Below are 19,728 nucleotides of genomic sequence, written 5' to 3'. Positions count from 1 at the left end.
CCCAGATCGGGGGAGTGGGGGGGTGGAATCAGTCTGCTGTGTAATGGCTGTTTGGAGAATAAATGTCTTCTGTGGAAGTATTTCCTTTTGTCTCCCCTCATGTAACTGGTGTAATGGAAAACACATCTGGAGTGCAGTGCTGCAGTATTTTTAGCAGCGCTCCTCTGCCAGGAAGTTCCCACAGCTGTAAACATCTGACCGCCGCACACTGAACGTCTGAGTACCCACATTCACTCGCTCACAATCACACACACACACACACACACATACACACACACACACACACAGATGAGTGCACACGTGCCTGCTATCCCCCAGCGGTGAGCTCTCATTTCTCACTAATTCCACTCCGACACTATGGGATTCAAACTAAGCTGGTACTGGGCAAGTCTGTCGTTTATCTCTTGACCAAAAGCTTCTGATTGGCTCGTCACCCTGCCTGCTGCGACCTCAGCCCTTCGAAGATCAGACCTCCAGCTGGCTTGTGTCTGCTGATGTATCTCCGCTGTGAGTTTTGCTATGAAACTCTCTACAGGAATTACAAAAGTGTGAATACATGAGAATTTATCGCACTATCGACGTCATGCTGTATGGCCAGAGGGGGAAGGTTCATGATTAACTCACCCCTCCATGACACCCTCCCTCCAGCAGTGATCCTGGTGCTCGGACCCTGTTAGTCATTATTGAGGACTGCGTGAATATTTATCGCTGCCCTAATAGCATGTCATTAAAATGTTTCAGATATGATTCTTGCGGGCCCACTTCCCTAACATGGCGGGTGGCACACGATGTTCAAAGGCATCCGTAATGCGAACAGGGCTGCGAATCCAACAGCTGGGCTGGTGATGACCCCCCCCCCCCCCCCCCCCCGGCCAATCAGGTGGATTTACAAGCCACGCCACCTCGAGCAGATCTAATCACGTTTCGGGTAAAAGGCTCCGCGCTCCATCTCAGGCGCCAACAGCCCGTGTCTCTGGGTTCTCGCCATGTCGATGTGCCTGACTGTCAGCGTAATGGCATCTGGCATGATCTCAGGGTCTGGGTGTGAAATCATCCCTGATTTAAATCTTACGATATCGCTGCTTTGATTTTACTCCATTCCTTTTTTTTTCACAATGAGCTTCTGCTCAGGATGTTCTGAACCTGCCACTGCGACATCCTGAACCAAGGCGGCAGTCAAGGTTGAGTGGGGCTCCTCAGGTTAGGACCCTGTACTCATGATTGGAAGCTTTCTAGATCTAACAGGGGCAGTGTGTGGCTCAGCAGTTTGAGATGCCGTGTCGGCGATCAGAAGGTTTTCAGTTCATATCCCAGGGTCGGCAGAGTGATGTCACTGTTGGGCCCTTTAACCCCCAACTGCTCTACGGACTGGCTGACCCTGCTCTCTCATTTGTGTTGAGTTTTGTTACTTAGTTAGGCACCATTAGTCCTGAGGCAAAATGAGCTCCCATAAGGCTTTGCAACATTCCAGTGCGTCCAGAATGTGACCAAGTCAATCTACAGTGTAGCAGTTCTGCACAAGGTGGGGACCCACTATGACATCACAATCGTGAGTCTTAAACCCATCACCAAACAATGTGCGGAGGCCGTAGCATTTACTGCCTGCCCTCCTGTTCCATACACTCAGGCCCTTCTGTGCTGCAATTCTTCACCAGCCTTCTGTACATAAACATAAGGAGCCCAGTTCCTGGGTCAGCCTGCCTCCATGTGTAAGCATGGGGATCCATCTGTGCTAAAAAAAAAAATCGCCCATGCATATATAAACCGATTCTCATAATCTGGGCCCAGTTTTTACATGGAAAACATTCAGCAGATGAAGAAAAATGCTCACATTCCAGAATTTCTATGCTGGCATCTCATATCTCATTTACTGAGGTGATAAATGCCAGTTTTATTGATTTCTCCTCGTGAATTCTCCCTTGTTATATTTCTACATTCCCTTATGTGCTACAAACAGACATAAACAAACACATGCACATGTACTCGCCCACATAATCACTGTTACGAGGCTAATTCTGGCATTTCCTTCATTTATCACTCACAGATGTAACTGATAGTGAAACGTAGCAGCCTTCACATAAACCGCTGCGCCACCTATTGACAGCAAGGGTGTAATTGCACCAATGGAAGGCTTGAGGCTCTCGTTTTGAGCGGATGCATTGGTGTCCAAGCGTGGGCCTGCCACAGAAAGCACACTCTGTCCTGGTCTTGGAAGTTTGGGCCGAATCTCAGCACCCATCTCATAGCGGTCCACTGTTGCCGTGCCAACCTGGGCCTGGGTTCTGCAGATGTGAGGCGTTGGTGACGGTAACCCTGGAAACGTGAGCACGGTCTCTCTCAGAAGAGCCTTCATCCTGCTTTCTCCTCCATTCCTCAGTCAGCTTGTATCCCATTCTCGCTTCTCTCTTCTGGGCAGCTTTGCCTAGTCTTTCTCCTCACTCTCACATCTCACCCCGCTCCCCCACAGCTCTGATGATAACCAGGGGGGTTTTAAACTGCCCCCGTGATTCCCCTCTGATGGGTGTCTGTGCCGTCTATGCAACCCTCTGCTGTCTGCAAGTCTTTTTGTGTGTGTGTCTATGTGTGTGTGCGTGTGGATGCGTCACCTCATATATGCCATGCTTTTGGATGTCGGCAGCAGGTGTGGGGGCGAGAGGTGAGGAGCGTCTGGCATGCTGTGTCTCCCTGACTTCCTGCGTGGTTGGTTCCCTGTGCGAGACATGACCAGAATGTTTCAGGGCTCCTGGCCAAGTGGGACAAGCGACCGGGGCTGGGGGAAGAACCGGAGTGTGTCAACAGAGTGTGTGTGTGCACTGGAATGTGCGTATGCATGTACGCACACACACACACATACACACACAGTACGCACTCAGAGACACACAAAGACCAGCACACACACTGATAAACATGCTCACAGTGCTATTCAGGTTTTGGATCATGATTCTGACGAAGGCGTGCAGCAGCCCTAGAAGCTGAGCATCACCCATAAAACACATCCGCTGAAGCCCCCCAGCTCCCCTGGGGGGGCACGCTTCACATTCCTGAAGCCGCGCAGCATCAAGGCTTCCTGCTAGCCTCTGAATGTCGTTTGTATGAACTCCTGACAGTCCACACACAGCTCTACGTGGCGCGGATATCAGTGTGTGTGTGTGTGTGTGTGTGCGTGTGTTTGTGTATGACAGAGTGTCTGAGTATGTGTATAAGTGACTGTGCTTGTCTGTGCATGTGTTTCTGTATATGAGCGTGTGTATGAATGTGTGTGGGAGAATTTATGCAAACACGGTCTAGTGTGGCAAGGGCCGGACTCGTGTGTGAAAATGTGCCTGCGTGTGTTTTTCTCTGACGCTCTGCGCAGTCACATGCAGACAGCTGCGGCAGGGCTCCGGGGGAGGGGGGGTTTGCTGTTTCTGCCTCTATATCCCACCGCCAGCTTTATCTCCCAGGTTGCCATGGAGACTCTGGCAGAATGGGAAGCAGTAGTGAGGTGTGAGGAGAGGGGGTGCAGGGAGGAGGGGCTCGGGGCAGGGGGGGGGCTGTGTGAATGAGTCAGAGAGAGAGAGAGAGAGAGAGTGCCATCCTCAACCCCACAGTCGTTGCCTCAGCATCCCATCTCCCTCTCTTCCCTCAGCTGACACCAACGCCCAGCTCTGCTTAGCCCACAATAAAAATGTCTGATGTTAAAATAAAAATATCTGACACATCGTCTCGTAATGTGAAAATCACAGAGTACAGGACAGGTGAAAAACCCCTAGATCAATGAACACGGGGGTTAGAATAGTTATTAGGTTTTTGCTAATTGTCTTATTAGGTTAATAATCTGTAGCTCCTACCCTGCTGCCGCTCACACTGCCTGGGCGTTCACTGGCAGGCCAGCCGAGCTGCACTTACGCCGAGTCGACTCCTCGATAGCTGAATGTTCGTAATGTGCTATTTGCATCACTTGTACATTTCTTTGTACAGAAACAGCTGGCAAATAAAATAAAGCTGCAGGAATCACAGAAAGTAGGACAGGTTGAAACCCCCCCCCCCCCCCCCCCCCCCGATTAATAAATATAGAGGTTAGGAGGGAGAAATGCGAGACACATACCTGTGAGTCATAAGAAGCTGTGATGGTCATTTACCACTGAGTGCAGAATTTAAGACCTCAATGAAGATGTTTACCGCAGAGAGAAGGGCAGTATAATTAAACAGAGCTCCTGTTTTATGGCCCCAAAAAGACCCCCCCCCCCCCCCCCCGGGATTTTAGCAGGATCCATAGGAATTCAGGATAACTTTGCACAAACCTGCCAACATTCCTGGACATTGACCCTCTGGCTCTGTTTACAAGGGCTCAACCCCCCCGGCGACCCTGCAGTAACTCCAGTGTGCTGAACAGGCCAGACTTACTGCTTTAGCTGTCTGTCTGTTCAGTTTCTGCACTGATGCTCAATGCAGACGAACGGCATCTGAGCTGAGCCTTAAATCTGTCAACATCTTTGCAAAATTTACTGTCACCCTGGGCTAATATGAAGCTTAACAAAACTTTTATGTCATTTTTCTGTAAAACCACAAAATAAAATATTCTTTTTTTTTGCTGCAGACATTACAGATATTACATCCGTTCCTCACGGCTGCAGTGTAAAATGTGCTCCTTACTCACTGTGTCACCTGCTGGTCTTACTCTTATATGCGTCGTTACGGCCTGACATCTCATTTTGCAAATGGAAGGCAAATGTTAATGGACACACTGGTTCTCCGCAGTGCCCCTTCAGCTCAGCAACAGTACTGCAGGTGGCTATTTTCTGCTTCTTTGCTTCCCACAAAATAATGTAGGAGGCGTTTAGGATTTAGTGATGTCGTGGGTGTGCGTGACCTACTTCAGTCTTCTTTATACAGCTCAGCCGGGACTACCATTGTGTGTGCGTGCCCCGGCTGGACCTCATTTGTTTGGTTCGCCGCCATGGACACAGTCCATCTTCGCCTGAATGGAACTTGCTTGTTCCAGTTCTCGCCCAACACGTTTGGTAGTATGCAATAACGACGCATCTTTTTTGCAGCAGTTTATATTGAAACTAGAGTGTAAAGCCACGCACAGGCTCTGCGTGGGTGTCTGTCAGAATGTTCCCACTCAAAATAAGCAGCATTTTTCTGTGCCTCTGCTCCCAGACAGAATCTATGTTCTCCATGCTTTCCACCAGTAGAGGGAACTATGCTGTTGATCACTCTGGGCAAAGGGCCTCTTCCTTCAGTGAAATGACTCTACAATCTATCTACTATCTTCTATCCCGTTAGTAGCAGTGTGTCGCAGACTGTCTGAGATTCTAGTATATGGACTGGATTTTATTTATGTTTTTAATCCAAAGCAACTTTTTCTTTGAGAAAGCGGGGTCAGACAGTCCCTGAAACAGTTTAGGAGTTAAGGGCCTCACTCAAGGGCCCCGCAGTGAACGCACTCTGCTGATCCTGGGATTTCAACTAGCAACTTTCTAATCTCAGGTGCAGCTTCATAGCCCACTGCGCCACACAAATGCAAGCTTGGACTTGAGTGTTCAAAGAGTGACAAATGTTGTACAGAGGACTCTCTACACAGCCCCCCTCCCCCTCCTCCAAAGCCAAACCCCCAACCCGACCCCTCCCATCATGTGCATATCTGGTGTTTGCAGATAGCTCTGAGCCAATGCGTCTGTCCTGGGGGGTTTAGCATGAATTTGCCCACTTTTCTAGTGTTAAAGAGGCACCCTGCCTTTGATCTTTATATTTATGGTGGGGATTTAGCTTAATATGGGCTATTAAATATCCCAAGTGATGCCTTGTTTCCATATTTACTAATGTGCGACAAGGGGGAGAAGTTTGCTGCCAGAAACAGGTTGGGGGTGGATGCACCCTGGACCAGCAGCAGTTCACCTACAGAGCCAGCAGGTCAACAGAAGATGCCATCAGTACAGCTCTCCATAATGTACCGACTCACCTGGAACACCAGGGGGCGTATTTGTGGACTTCAGCTCCGCCTTTGACACGATCATCCCCAGTAAAATGGTGACCAAACTGCTGCATACTGAGCCCTCTGCATTATTCCCTGCACACCCACCATTGTGTACCAACACAGAGCACAAATAAAATCATCAAGTTTGCTGATGACACCACTGTGGTAGGACTGATATGCAATGGTGAGTCTACAGGGACGAGGTCAGCAAACTGTCAGAATGGTGCCGCATCAACAACAGGAAGCAGGAAGAGAAACCTGCTCCTCTATATACTAGAGGTGACATAGTGGGGAGGGGGCCCTGCTTTAAACTCCTCGGCACGTACATCTTCCAGGGCCTCACATGGTCTTTCAACACAACCTCTCTGGTGAAGAAGGCACTGAAGCGGCTGCACCTCTTACTGAAGGCTGACCTGTCCGAGCAGCTGCTGCTGTCCTGCTATCGCTGCTCTGTGGAAAGCGTGCTGACCAGCGGCATCCTGCTATCGTATGCTAGCTAATCCGTGGCTGACAAGAAGACGCAAAGGAGACTAAGGGGGGACATGATCCAGGTATATAAGATCCTAACAGTTTAAATTAGTTTAAATACTAGAACTCGTGGCCATAAGTGGAAATTAGCGGGAGAACACTTTAAAACGAATTTGAGGAAGCAATTCTGTACACAGCGTGTAGTTAGATTATGGAATAGTCTTCCTGCTAGTGTAGCGCAAGCTAAAACCCTGGGTTCCTTTAAATCAGAGCTAGATGAGATTTTAACAACTCTGAGCTATTAGTTATGTTCTCCCCAAACGAGCTCGATGGGCCGAATGGCCTCCTCTCGTTTGTACATTTCTTATGTTCTTAGGAAGACCTTCCAGGGAGTGATCAAATCAGCACAGAAAATGACCAACACCCAGTTACCTTCACAGACCCCGATGTCTTTGACGCTACGAGTATCATCAGGGATCCATCTCACCCAGGCTGTTACAGGCCTATGAGGACCTGCACTTCCAGGGAACTAAGAAGCTTCTACCCGAGCACTATCAAAGAACTGAACTCGGTTAAATAACTATTCATTGCACCAAAATCTTAAGTAGTACCCTTTTGCATATGCATTTAGAAGAATACAAAAGTTTACTGGCCTGTATTACTCATGATTTTACTTTGTATGTGTGTGTAGCTTAATATGTAGAGCTATATTAGTGCTGTGTTGAATCTGTTTCAGGGGACACACATAATTTTGTTGTACATTCATGCAATGACAATAAAAGGCATTCTACTCTGTTCTGTTCTATTCAATGTCTCCATTTTCCCTATGTCTTCTGAAGCACTGGCTGCCAAACTAGCAAAAAGATTAGTGAGAAGTTAGTGGGAAATGTGCTTCAGCCGATACTCCACAGAATGTCAATGCGTGTTTTTTTTTTGATTGGGGCAGTGATGAGCCTTTGTATCCGCCAGGGGAATGTTTAAATGCCATTTCTACGTTTTTAAGTGCCGCTGTGTAAATGTTTCCAGCCAGTGCCAGTTTCCAAAGCCATCATCATAATGGACCCCGTAATGGATTATTTTGAATTTGTGTTTGTGAGTGTGTTATAAACACCTTCATTAATGTTCGTAACATGGTTGTGACTGCACGTTCACTGGCTCCCTTACTCCCCCTGGGGTGTCACCCTGAGGATCTGTGTGTTTACACTCCCAGCTCCGGGAATTTGGATGAGTTACTGACCGCTGCTCCTGTTAATCGTCTGTTCAGGTCGTGCTGCAGTGACATGCCAGTGAAGTCACTGCTTCCCCTGACAAACGAGGGGAAAACGTCTGCCGCTTCACAGCCTGTTCGCTTCTTCGCCTGGCTGTCTGGCGGGAGGGGGGGGATTGGGGCTTGTTAACCTTTGGGAGGGGAGCGGTAGCCTTGCTGGGGGTCACATTTGGGAGGCAGTGTCAGTGTGTGAGGACAAGCCAGGACAGGAGAGCTGGTATGTAATGACGTAACGAATTTCGCTACTTTTCTCTGCTACATTCATTCCTTTCCCCCCTCTTTCTCTCCCTCATTTTTTTCTCCATTCTGTCCCCTATTCATCCTTTTATCTCTCCTCTTTACCCTGTAAAAATAGTAATTTCCCGGGTCATCCTACACACCGAGTGTCATGGGAAAAATCAATAAGCCGGCGTGGCATGAGCGCCCGGAGATTGGGGGAGGGGGACAGTAAACACACCCCGGGGTCAGGGGTGCGGGGTCCCCAAACCGCCTGTCTCTTACTGGTAATGTTTGACTGTTTGGCCCGAGCAGCCATATAGTTTAAGTCCCCAAGAATGTACACACACAGCTGAGAGACTCCTAAACAGTGAATTTGCAGCACAATGCTCTCTCATTGGCACATGTACTGATTAGTTACGACAAGAACAGAGGAATATTGGCCAGCTGGTGGATGTCACATGATGAAAAGCAGTAATGAAACTTGTGAATTTTTATAATCATAGTCTTGCTCTTATAAATTATACTTTTATTCCTTTGTCTTGGGAAAGAAATGGAAATAATTCTGGTATGAAAACTAGGAAATAAACATCAATGACATTACCGCTATGTATAAGATTGTGGAAATGTTGGGAGAGAAATGATTTAAGGTTTTTCAAGACACCTTTGTTTTTACTGAATCACATCCACACAAGTGGATTTCTTACTGGTTTACGTTTTAGTATATTCAAGTGAATCAGGAACTGTTGAGACCTCACACTGCCCCCTGCTGGTCCAACCTCAAATGGCTTCTCGGTATGAAACAATGCAGTATACAATAGGCTTCCTCTTTGTGTCTGAGTAGAATGATTGCCTGCTCCAAAAAGACACTTGTTTTCTCAAGTCCTTACCATTTCCTAAATAGGGTGTCTCTGTTAACAGGAGTCATTTCGAGGTTAGACAGAGACAAGGCCCCTTTGCAGGCCTGCCTGGGAACTTTATTTGGACAGAAAGCAGGACTGTGTACATCTAATCCAAACGCTGCTCACTGAGCCATAAATATTTCTTCAGCTTCTCTGCCTGGCAGACTCAGGGGGTGTTTGGGTGGCTGGGGAGGGGGGTCGGCAGGTTCAGATCAGCGAATAGCAGGTATCAGGCGGGTGTCGTCAGACTGTATTCCAGTGCAGTTTTCCCTGCTTGTGTTTTCCTTATGTCTCTCTGGTTTTCATCTCCCCAGGTGCCACCAGGGACATTGGATCAGCGCTGACCCGGATGTGCATGCGGCACCGAAGCATCGAGGCCAAGCTTCGTCACTTCACCAAGTACGCTCTATCTCCCCCCCCCCCCCCCCCCCCCCCCGCTTATTGTTCACAGGAAAATCACAAGGTGCATGCTAGCCGTATATAATGGGGTGTGACACAAAGTATTCCTAAGCGAATTCTGTGTCTGTGAGATACGCATTTTTATTAATTTCGGAAATGAACTTTGAGGACACAGATTGGCAGTAACTTCTTTTTTTTATTATTTTTTAATCAAAGAGGTTTACCCTGTTGTCCTTCATTAGATAGATAACTGAATGAAAAACAACACCTGCCTTTAAATATCACCTTTGAAAACTGATCAGGATCAGACAGTATCTCTGCATGTTTTATGGATGTCCAGGCTGAACTGTGGCTGATATTATGGGGTTAACAAAAACAACGCGTGAGTGTAATAAATGTTGTCCGTAAGGACTTTCTACCTGCTAAATAGGATTCATATGAATAAAGTGAGTTCCCAGAATAGAGTGCAATGAGAGTAGGAACTAGTTCAGAGAAGTAGAGCGGACATTGGGTCTGAACGTGCGTGTGGTCTTAGCCTCACCGCGATGACATGTGTTCCCTTAACACTGTGCTCACTGGAAAAAAACTCAAACATCTCTTGTGTATTATCAGTACTAAAGATGGCAAATCGAAAGACCATATTTTCTAGTGTCCTTGGAAGTACAAATGTTTTAGGACAAATTTAAGACGTGCAAAGTGCCTGTTTTACAACTGCAGTCTGCAGCGCCAACGGAAAACTCCAGGAGATCTTGGAAGGAGGGATGTGTTTGGAACATTCCAAAGCAGTGGGACCCCTTGGAAATTTGTATGTCCTTAGATCATGTGTAAATCCAGTACACTTTTTAGCTTTAAGATCCAAGTATTTTTCTTATTTCCTTACAGCAGTAGTTTGATATGTACGATATCATAGCTAAAATGGAACTGGACATTTTAATTGAAAGGCACTGAGTCATAACACACTGGCTGCTGATAACATTACCGTTGAGTCTGAGAACCCCAGTATTCAGGTCTGGATTTGTACTCTCTGCACCTGAAATCGCCACCTCTGTTTACCAGCTACATACTATATGTATTCACTCACTCGTTTCTATGTGTCAGTGTAATTGTCTGTACATTTCTGTGTAATCCTCTGTCAGTTGGGCTGTTTGTGTCGAGTATGATAATTTTGTGTAAAATGAGAACGAGTGCCCCCTAAATTTGATGACAATGAAGGAAAACTAAATGCGGTGGACGGAGTCTTTGACTTCCTCCACTCGAATTGGTCCCAGGGATGCTAAAATGTAGCCAAGGCCAGTGTCTGTCTGGAAAGTTCCATAAAGAGGGGGCCAGTAACGAGCCAAAGAGAGAATGATACAGTCGGTCAAAGAGTTCCTCTGGTGTGTTTACATTCCTGTGTGAAAGACTGAAGCGCTAGAGTCATTACAACTTGTAGATGGATGATGCCGCTCTGTAGATAGATGGGAAATTTTTATATATTTTTTATTTTTCCATCCATACATCCATCCATCCATCCATTCATCCATCCATATTCTAACCCTTCAGGGTTACAGGGAACCCCGGAGCCTGTCCCAGACAGCATAGGGTGCTGGGCTGGAGTACACCCTGGACGAGATGCCAATCCATCACTGGGAACATAAGTAGGGAAAAAAAGACTCTGACAGGAAAATAGAAATCTTAGAAAATTAGTGTTCTTAGCCTGGAAAAAAAAATGCCATTCGTGTAGTAAATAAGAACGTCATCTGTTCACAATTCAGTGGTTTTATTTTCATGCTGAACACTATTTTACTGTACGGTAGTCGGAGCACTGTTACATTATTCTGAACTGTGTGCTTGGCTGGATTTTCAGATCACGATCAGAACTTCCTGGAACTTCGGTAGAATCCCAGAGGTTATGGTGTAATCTTAATTGCACATTCCACTTAAAGACTCCTAGTGGGAGGACCTTCAGCAGAACATGCTTATACCTAACTGATCCTTCCAGTGACCAACCAGTGTCCACCCCCTTCACTGGCCTGGCCAACTAGTGTCCATCCCTTTCATTGGTGTGACCAACCAGTGTCCATCCCTTTCATTGGTGTGACCAACCAGTGTCCATCCCTTTCATTGCCTACTTCTCTTTTCTCCCCAGTGCCTTGATGGAGAGCTTGATCGCACCTCTTCAGGAGAGAATTGAAGATTGGAAGAAAACTGCCAACCAGCTGGACAAGGACCACGCCAAAGGTGTGAGAATGAGCGCCCCGCCCACTCCAGTCCATCTGTAGCATTCAATGTCCATTTATTTGGTTTGTCTTTGCCCTGATATGCCCATATCATCTGTTTAGAGTACAAGCGATCTCGGCATGAGATCAAGAAGAAGTCCTCAGACACCTTGAAGCTCCAGAAGAAGGCCAAGAGAGGTACTTTCGATGAAACTATCTGTCTGGCCAGCTGCTGATATTGTATCGGGAAGCCCCAACAGCTTAGAGTTAATGTTTGTAGCTTGTAGTGGGGCCGGTTCAGAAAAATGAACATTCCTGTGTCTTTAATAACCTCAGTAAATATTGTTTCCTTGTGGAAAAACCACAGTATCCTTGGGGCACTGAAGAAAAGAAAAGCATTTCAGAGTCATTCCGTTATTTTTCTGAAATGCAGTTGAGAAGTGAATTTAGATCGATGGAGCTGCAGGTTTAGAGGCTGATTTCCCAAGGTCACCATGACTAGTTTCTTCTAAGGTTGAAAAATGATTTTCATTGTTCTGTAGGCCATGGATGTAGCACTTAGCTAACGTTTTATTCAAATCCAAGGACAGCTCTGTGCTGAAGCAAATATATTTAAAAAAATAATTCTCTAGCTATTTTTCTACATTTAAGCATTTGTTCTTAGTGGTGTGCATATTTTTCAAAAATCTAGATTGCTTTTTGTAATATAAATCCATAAAATATATGTAATAATTTATTTCCTGTCTTGGAATTTGTGTCATTTGTTTAGTCTGAATGAAGGTGTGTTGCAGCCCAAATCTAGCCTATTTTGAACCCCTGCTTTGAAGAATCGGGTGTGATACAATAGTTCCCTCTAGTGGCCATTTAATAAGATGCTCTTCATGCTGTTACATTGCTCAAAGGATTCTTTCCTTGAATGCACCTGAATATCGCCTTCTTGTAAGACAAACATTCATACATTTGTGCAGCAAGACTGTAATGTATTGCAGAGAAAGGTATTTGGACAGATTGTCAGGTTTTTTACCGTCAGACTGATATCCCAGAATCCCCTGCTTCACATGAAGACCTGCTCTCACAAAGACAGTGACTTCCTCACCCAGTCTGAGGCTCTTCTCTGTGTTGGATGCCGTTTTGGTTTGATTTAATAGCTGTTTTGCACTAACGTTCCTTAAGTGTTTGGCCAAGGACTGATCTCTCTGTACTAATCCTAACGCTGAGCTCTTCTTTCTCACATTCTCTTCGTCACCTTTGCCAACCCCCCCTCCACGTCACCCCCACCCTCAACCCTGCCCTCTGTCTTTTCTGCCCCTCTGTCTGGCTAATTCCCCCTTTGTAGAGCTCATGGGTACGTCTGTCGCTCCACGACCCTGTTGCTAATCCTCTTCGCACATTTGTTCTGCGTTTCACTTTCACACCCTTTGTTTTCACGAGAGTGTAAGCGGCACTCCTCCGGCTGGGAAACAGTCACTCTCGGGTCACATGGTCTGTGACCAGGCCCAATTGCGAGGGTGGCGTAGCAGTAGAGAATGTATATGACAGTCGACCACTAGGGGGAGTATGTGCATATATCTGTGTAGCAGAATGCAGAAACACACAGTCCCCCATCTATAGGGGACGCAACTGGACACTGTGCCATATTACTCAGAATCACCTCTATAGACTATTTTATTTTTTTAATAGCTGATACGCAAATGATCATTCACGCTAACTACTGCAAAAAATATTTCAGCAGCTGGGTAAAAATACTGTCATTAATCGTAACGCATGCCCATGTGAGGAACGTCCTATATCCGGCGGCCTTTCGCACCCTGCGATTCCCTGGACATCCACACCGTCCTGGTTAAGCTGCTTGATGTGTGGCTTCCCAGGTCCCTGGGTGGATGGCCCACTTATTGTCATGCTGCTGTCTTGCTCACTTTACCCCTGATCTTTCCTCACACTTCTCTGATTAGGGTTAGATCACCTGCAGACAGCATTTCCAGAGCTGACATCGCTGGCTTCCTGCCGGGGAATCGGCCACCTTTCGTCACTCTCCTGTGTTTGTCGTGTATGGTTAGCAATTAGCGATTAGCAATTAGCGACTTCCCTCGGGCCCTGACATTGACGCTGGGCTCTAGCCCATCTCTCTCCTCCTTTCCATCATGTGTATATGAATGTGTTGGTGCATCTCATTCGATGCTTATCGATGTCAGTCATCCTTCCTTTCCTCTATGCCCCGCCCCTTACTCTCTCTATGTTACACCCTCATTCTACTTGGGTTTTACTTCCTCTTCCCATATGTCAAACCCTCTTCCCCTTCTTCCTACCTCCTCGACTTGCCCACTTCTCTCACATCCCCTGCTCCTGCCCCCCCATCCTTCTGTCCACCCTCGTACTGCCCACCCTGCCCCCCACAAAACAGGACGGGGGGACCTGCAGCCCCAGCTGGACAGCGCCATGCAGGACGTCAGTGACATGTGCCTGCTAATGGAGGAGATGGAGAAGCAGGCGGTGCGCCGTGCCCTGGTAGAGGAGAGGGGGCGCTTCTGCACCTTCATCAGCTTCCTGCAGCCCGTCGTGGTGAGAATGGCAGTGGGTGACAGGCCAGGGGGACAGATTGTGTTATGGGAGACAGAGGAGGGAGACTATGACTTAGAAATACTTGCCTTTTATGAAAAGTAGAAGGTTTATAAAAATGGTAAATGAAGAATATCAGCAAGTGGTTGTGGTTTAGAATTTGGTGGAAGATGATAGATAGATAGATAGATAGATAGATAGATAGATAGATAGATAGATAGATAGATAGATAGATGATGGATGGATGGATGATGGATGGATGGATGATGGATGGATGGATGGATGGATAGATAGATAGATAGATAGATAGATAGATAGATGGATGGATGATGGATGGATGGATGGATAGATAGATAGATAGATAGATAGATAGATAGATATTAATCACAAAGATTTACAGTGCCACAATATGCATTTGAATAGTAAAAATGACATGTAGCCCATGATCAACAGTAACAAATAACAAATGGCAATAAACAGTAACAATGCAAAGACTGTCAGGGGAGAGTATTGCCTGGATTCCCGTGGTCTAGCAGGACCTCTTCTGCTTTTGTCAGAATGGAGAGATCGCCATGCTGGGGGAGATCACGCATCTTCAGGGCATTATTGACGACCTGACCATGCTGACCACAGACCCCCACAAACTCCCCCCTGCCAGCGAACAGGTGCCAGCCCACCCACCCCTGCCCTACACCTCCTACAGGAGAGTGCAAAAACTGAAATACACAGTGGTTTATTCTGCCTGGAATAGTTCATTCTTGTTAGAGCTTTAATAATTTCTGTTCATATTTTTTAAAACTATATTTACATAGCAAAACCATTTCTTCAAAGTCATTTTTGTTAATTATGGTTATATTATACTACAGTCAGTCCTGCTCTACTGCAACTCATGCGTTTCTGAAAAGCCATGCATTCACTAAAATCACCTGCTAAAATGCACATATTGAATGGAAACAAAGGATTAGGGGAATGTAACTCCAAAGCTTAAGCCGAACAAAACGAATTAATGAAGAAAAGAACAGCGATTCCAGTGGCCCGTAATATAATTATATGCATTTTAAATAAGAAATAATAATAGTAATACATTAATATATTATATCATAAACATCTCATATGGATCTTATGACTCTCATCAGAACTCAGTAACTTGTCGATCGCTGACTGTTGGTGACAGTGAGTCACAGTCGTCATGCAGTCAGGCATGAGTACAAATGTAACTCATCACTACGAAATGAATCTTAAGTCACACTGGTAGAAATACACCCATAAGACTCATTTTGTGGTGATACAAGGAATTACGGAGGGACTCTGAAGGCTGCATGGCTGCAGATAGTCTACAGAAACAGATGTAAGTGAATTAAGAAAGGTTGCTGTGTGTTTTTATATAATAATTTGTCAAATATTTTATAATTATAATGCGTGGATGTACCAAAAGTTACATTTTCCTAGATTTGAAAACCGCTTTGACCGATTCACTGAAGAGAACTGGTTAAAAAGAACGATTCCTTCGTGATTCGGACCATCACTATTGTTCACTTGGATAGCAACTAGTGCTTCTTGCTAAGACTATATCGTGTTGTAGTTGGCGTAGTGCTTGTCTCTCCAACTGAATATCATGCAGATAAAAATGCAGTTGCGTGTTATATTGGACTTGGGTAATATATCTGTGACATTAGAACAGGTTCTCGGTATGAGATCACGCGTTGTAGCAGAACCCTAATACCACGTCTGGCTTTTTAATCCCTAAGCACCACTGTCCTAATTCTCCTCATTCTTTGGCCTCCTCACCTGTTTCCTGTTAACCTATTTTCAGATTTTCCTCAATCACAATGGCTAGTTCTTGCATGTTGAATTCTGTGATGCCTGTTGTATGAAGGCCTCTGATTGGCTGTACTTTTCCAGGTGATTAAGGACCTGCGGGGCTCCGACTACAGCTGGTCCTACCAGACACCCCCATCCTCCCCCAGCAGCTCTGGCTCCAGGAAGAGTAGCATGTGCAGGTAAGGGGGGGTGGGGGGTTGGTGCCACTCAGCCAGAAGATATGACCTTCACCATGTGTATTTGGTGTGGTTTATTTGTATCTAACACTCTGATATCTCTCACTCATATCATTTTCATTCTTCCTTCAGTTGCATATATCCTTGTATCCTCTAGGTGTCCATCCATCTTCCATCGGATTATCCGCTCCTGCCTGTAACACATAGCAGGATAATCAGTATCCACTGTAACACCCTTGTATGCCAGCTAACTGACTTATCTCCCGTCGCTAACTGCAGTCTGGCCCAGCCGCCACCAGGGGGAGCCCACCGTCTCAGCAGTGTGTCTTCTCATGACTCAGGCTTCATCTCACAGGACACCAATGTCTACTCCAAGCCGCCATCACCCATGCCCTCAGACATCACCAGCCAGGTAGGGACCATGGTCCCGGTCTCTGATTTCTGTTGAACTCAAATTTCCTCTTTCTGTGTTGGATGGTGAATAAAGGGGGGACGACGAATGAGGCGGGGTGTAATGTGGGTTCACAGCATAGCAGGCACAGCTCATCAGCATGTACAACATGCACCCTCTGTAGGGACCCTACATGCACAACATGCACCCTCTGTAGGGACCCTACATGCACAACATGCATCTGTCTGTAATTAGGAATGGGTACCTGAGCCCTGTTTCAAGCATGACTGTTTACTACACCTGTAGCTCCAGAGTAGGCTGTGCATATATAGCCTCTGATTCTGCCTTTCTGTGCCCCACCCCACCTATGCTGCCTTTATCCCCTCTCCATCCGTCATATATTTTTGTGACCCCACCTCTCTTTGTCTTTTCCTCCATTTCTGTAGAAGTCTTCAAGTTCTGCATCATCAGAGGCATCGGAGACCTGTCAGTCTGTCAGCGAGTGCAGCTCCCCGACCTCGGTAACTTATGGGAGCACACGTGATTACACATCATATACAAGTACACAAATGCACTTCTGGCTTGTACACGTCATATATAAATACATAAACTTAGCTGTGGCTCGTGCACATCGTATAAAAATATATTAAGGCACCTGTGGTTCTTACACATCATACATAAGTACATGCAGTGCCCTCCATGATGTTTGGGACACAGACACATTTATCCCTGATTTATCCCTCTGCTCCTCAGTCTAAAATTGTATATAACTACATAAACACACCTGTGGCTTATACACATCATATATAAGGACATAAACACACCTGTGGCTTATACACATCATATATAAGGACATAAACACACCTGTGACTTTTACGCATCATATATAAGGACATAAACACACCTGTGGCTTATACATATCACATATAAGGACATAAACACACCTGTGGCTTATACAAATTATATATAAGGACATAAACACACCTGTGGCTTATACACATCATATATAAGGACTTAAACACATCTGTGGCTTATACACATCATATATAAGGACATAACGCACACCTGTGGCTTATACACATCATATATAAGGACATAAACACACCTGTGACTTTTACGCATCATACATAAGGACATAAACACACCTGTGGCTTATACATATCACATATAAGGACATAAATACACCTGTGGCTTATACACATCATATATAAGGACATAACACACACCTGTGGCTTATACACATCATATATAAGGACATAAACACACCTGTGGCTTATACACATCATATATAAGGACATAAACACACCTGTGGCTTATACACATCATATATAAGGACATAAACACACCTGTGGCTTATACATATCACATATAAGGACATAAATACACCTGTGGCTTATACACATCATATATCAATATGTAAACGGACCTGTGGCTCGTGCACATCAGATACGTACATGAAGGTATCTACTCTCACTGTGCCACACCCTGAAACATGATCACAAAGCAATTTATATTTCTATTCTTGGTACATCCAATAAAACAACATGCCTTATATAATATACTGTCACTCAATTAAAGGTACAAAACACCACTACATACCTGAATTTCCTTTAAAAAGTTCCTCCGCCAGAGTTAATAGATATATTGGTGTCATATGTGAGTTCAACTTGGAGTCTGAAGAGCAAATTTAATTTGTACGGAACAATCCAGATGGGATTTTTGGAGATCAGTCACCACATTACTGCTGTAATTGGGAGCCATTTTATATATAAGGCCTGTATCTCAGATGGGGAGTATAAGCGGAGGTCAGCAGATTCACTGTATTGAGTTGTGCCATCTTTAGCATCTGGCCCCAAAGTCTTTATCGACGCACCCATCATCATGGCCCTCCCGCCTCGGGGTCAGCGTATGTTGTGCCTTTAGCAACTGAGCCTGGATCAGTGTTATCACTCATTTCACTTAGGGGTCCAATCCCCACTGATCCCAGATCAGTGATTACGGGCAGGCCCAAGGCTCACTGTGCAGCTAAGACCACGCTTGATGATCTTGTCTCTCATTTCGCAGTGTGGCTCGTCCTTCGCTACCTTCCGCCCTACTCTCTCTCACACTGGCTCCGCCCGGCCTCTCTCTGTCATACTTCCTGCGTCCCCACCCTATAAACGCTCCCCTGGATCCAACACCTCCTCTCCCACATCCAAGGTTCCTTGCTGGAAGGTTTGTTTTCATTGGCATTTTTCTTTGCAGCTTTGCTTTATTTTGTCTTCTTTTTGGATGGGTGGTCTTGGGCTTTTTGTCTGCGCTTAATTTTGCCTCCCGTCCCTGAGAAATGCTTTGCTTATATTATTCGTCTGATTCTGTTCATTTCATGCTTAATTCATTCATTCTTCATTGCTAAGCTCCTTGACTAGCAGTCCTGGTCTTCTGCTTGCATTAAGCCTTGTAAACTGAGTTTCTCGCTGAGAAGTTTGTTGAGCGGAGCAGGATATCAGTGGTGCCACAGGTAAGCTGTGCCCTGTTCCATATTCCCAACATGGCTGACGCGAGGCTTTGGCGGGACGGCCATCTGGTATGGATCCCTCAGTAGGATCCGACTGAAACTGCTTCTTGGGAAGGCACTTAATCTGCTGGATAAGTCCTCGGCCTAAAGCCACAAACTCTCTGCTGGCTCTCAGTAACTACGCCCCCATCTTCAGGATTGGTCAAAAGTCTCCTACGAGCAGCCAATGGTCACTGCGTTACAGCGGAAGAAGGATCCTTTGGAGCGACTCAGAGAGCAGGAAGCCCCCTCTGGTGCCCAGGGGTATGCTGGGATACATCCGGATGATTCTCACAGGCACAGGATGACCCCGGCTTCCATCGCTGCCAAGGTGACACCCTCAGCCAGCGAATCGTCGCACCATCTGCTGCAGTGTAGCACTCTGTATTTAGGAAGTATTGCGACAGGGATATTTGGTATGTAGCGGGTAATTTGTAATACTACCACTGCATTGCATATGGAGAATCAAAAAATATACGAACTTAAATGTCAAAATATTGTAAAGTGTTGTAGTTTCAAGGCTTGGTTCAGACCCTTGGGCTGTTTGGGCTCTGTGTTCAGTCAGTGTTAATCTCTCCCCCACCCCTTACATGTGCGTCAGCATGGAGAGGAAGTTTCTCCAGCTGCCAGTGACCTGGCCATGGTTTTGACTCGCGGCCTCAGCATGGACCAGCAGAAGACCAGCCGTGACTCTCTGCAGTTCTCCAGCGGCTACAGCACACAGACCACCACGCCATCCTGCTCTGAGGACACCATCCCTTCCCAAGGTAACCCAGCCTACCCCAATTCCCTCCTGCTGTGCCCCTGTAAAGGTGAGGTAACCACCCCTCCCCCCC

General features: G+C 46.1%; 1 protein-coding gene across 3 annotated transcripts in view; it reads left to right on the top strand.

Annotated features, from left to right (window-relative positions):
- Nucleotides 1-19,728, top strand: part of LOC125751464 (protein MTSS 2-like) — a 42,247-nt gene that overhangs the window by 17,913 nt on the left and 4,606 nt on the right. The window contains exons 4-14 of one of the 3 annotated variants that reach the window (XM_049030295.1): nucleotides 9,130-9,214; nucleotides 11,343-11,434; nucleotides 11,536-11,610; nucleotides 13,814-13,971; nucleotides 14,526-14,633; nucleotides 15,871-15,968; nucleotides 16,245-16,377; nucleotides 16,803-16,877; nucleotides 18,421-18,570; nucleotides 19,050-19,223; nucleotides 19,494-19,659. In XM_049030295.1, coding sequence (XP_048886252.1) covers nucleotides 9,130-9,214; nucleotides 11,343-11,434; nucleotides 11,536-11,610; nucleotides 13,814-13,971; nucleotides 14,526-14,633; nucleotides 15,871-15,968; nucleotides 16,245-16,377; nucleotides 16,803-16,877; nucleotides 18,421-18,570; nucleotides 19,050-19,223; nucleotides 19,494-19,659 — 1,314 coding nt within the window. The remainder of the gene's footprint in view (nucleotides 1-9,129; nucleotides 9,215-11,342; nucleotides 11,435-11,535; nucleotides 11,611-13,813; nucleotides 13,972-14,525; nucleotides 14,634-15,870; nucleotides 15,969-16,244; nucleotides 16,378-16,802; nucleotides 16,878-18,420; nucleotides 18,571-19,049; nucleotides 19,224-19,493; nucleotides 19,660-19,728) is intronic. The other 2 variants (XM_049030298.1, XM_049030297.1) reach the window with 2 other exon arrangements.

The sequence above is a fragment of the Brienomyrus brachyistius genome, chromosome 11 (genome assembly GCF_023856365.1).
Source record: "Brienomyrus brachyistius isolate T26 chromosome 11, BBRACH_0.4, whole genome shotgun sequence".
Classification (NCBI taxonomy): domain Eukaryota; kingdom Metazoa; phylum Chordata; class Actinopteri; order Osteoglossiformes; family Mormyridae; genus Brienomyrus; species Brienomyrus brachyistius.
The sequence above is the reverse complement of the archived record's forward strand: the minus strand, read 5'-3'. Positions and strand labels throughout refer to the sequence as shown.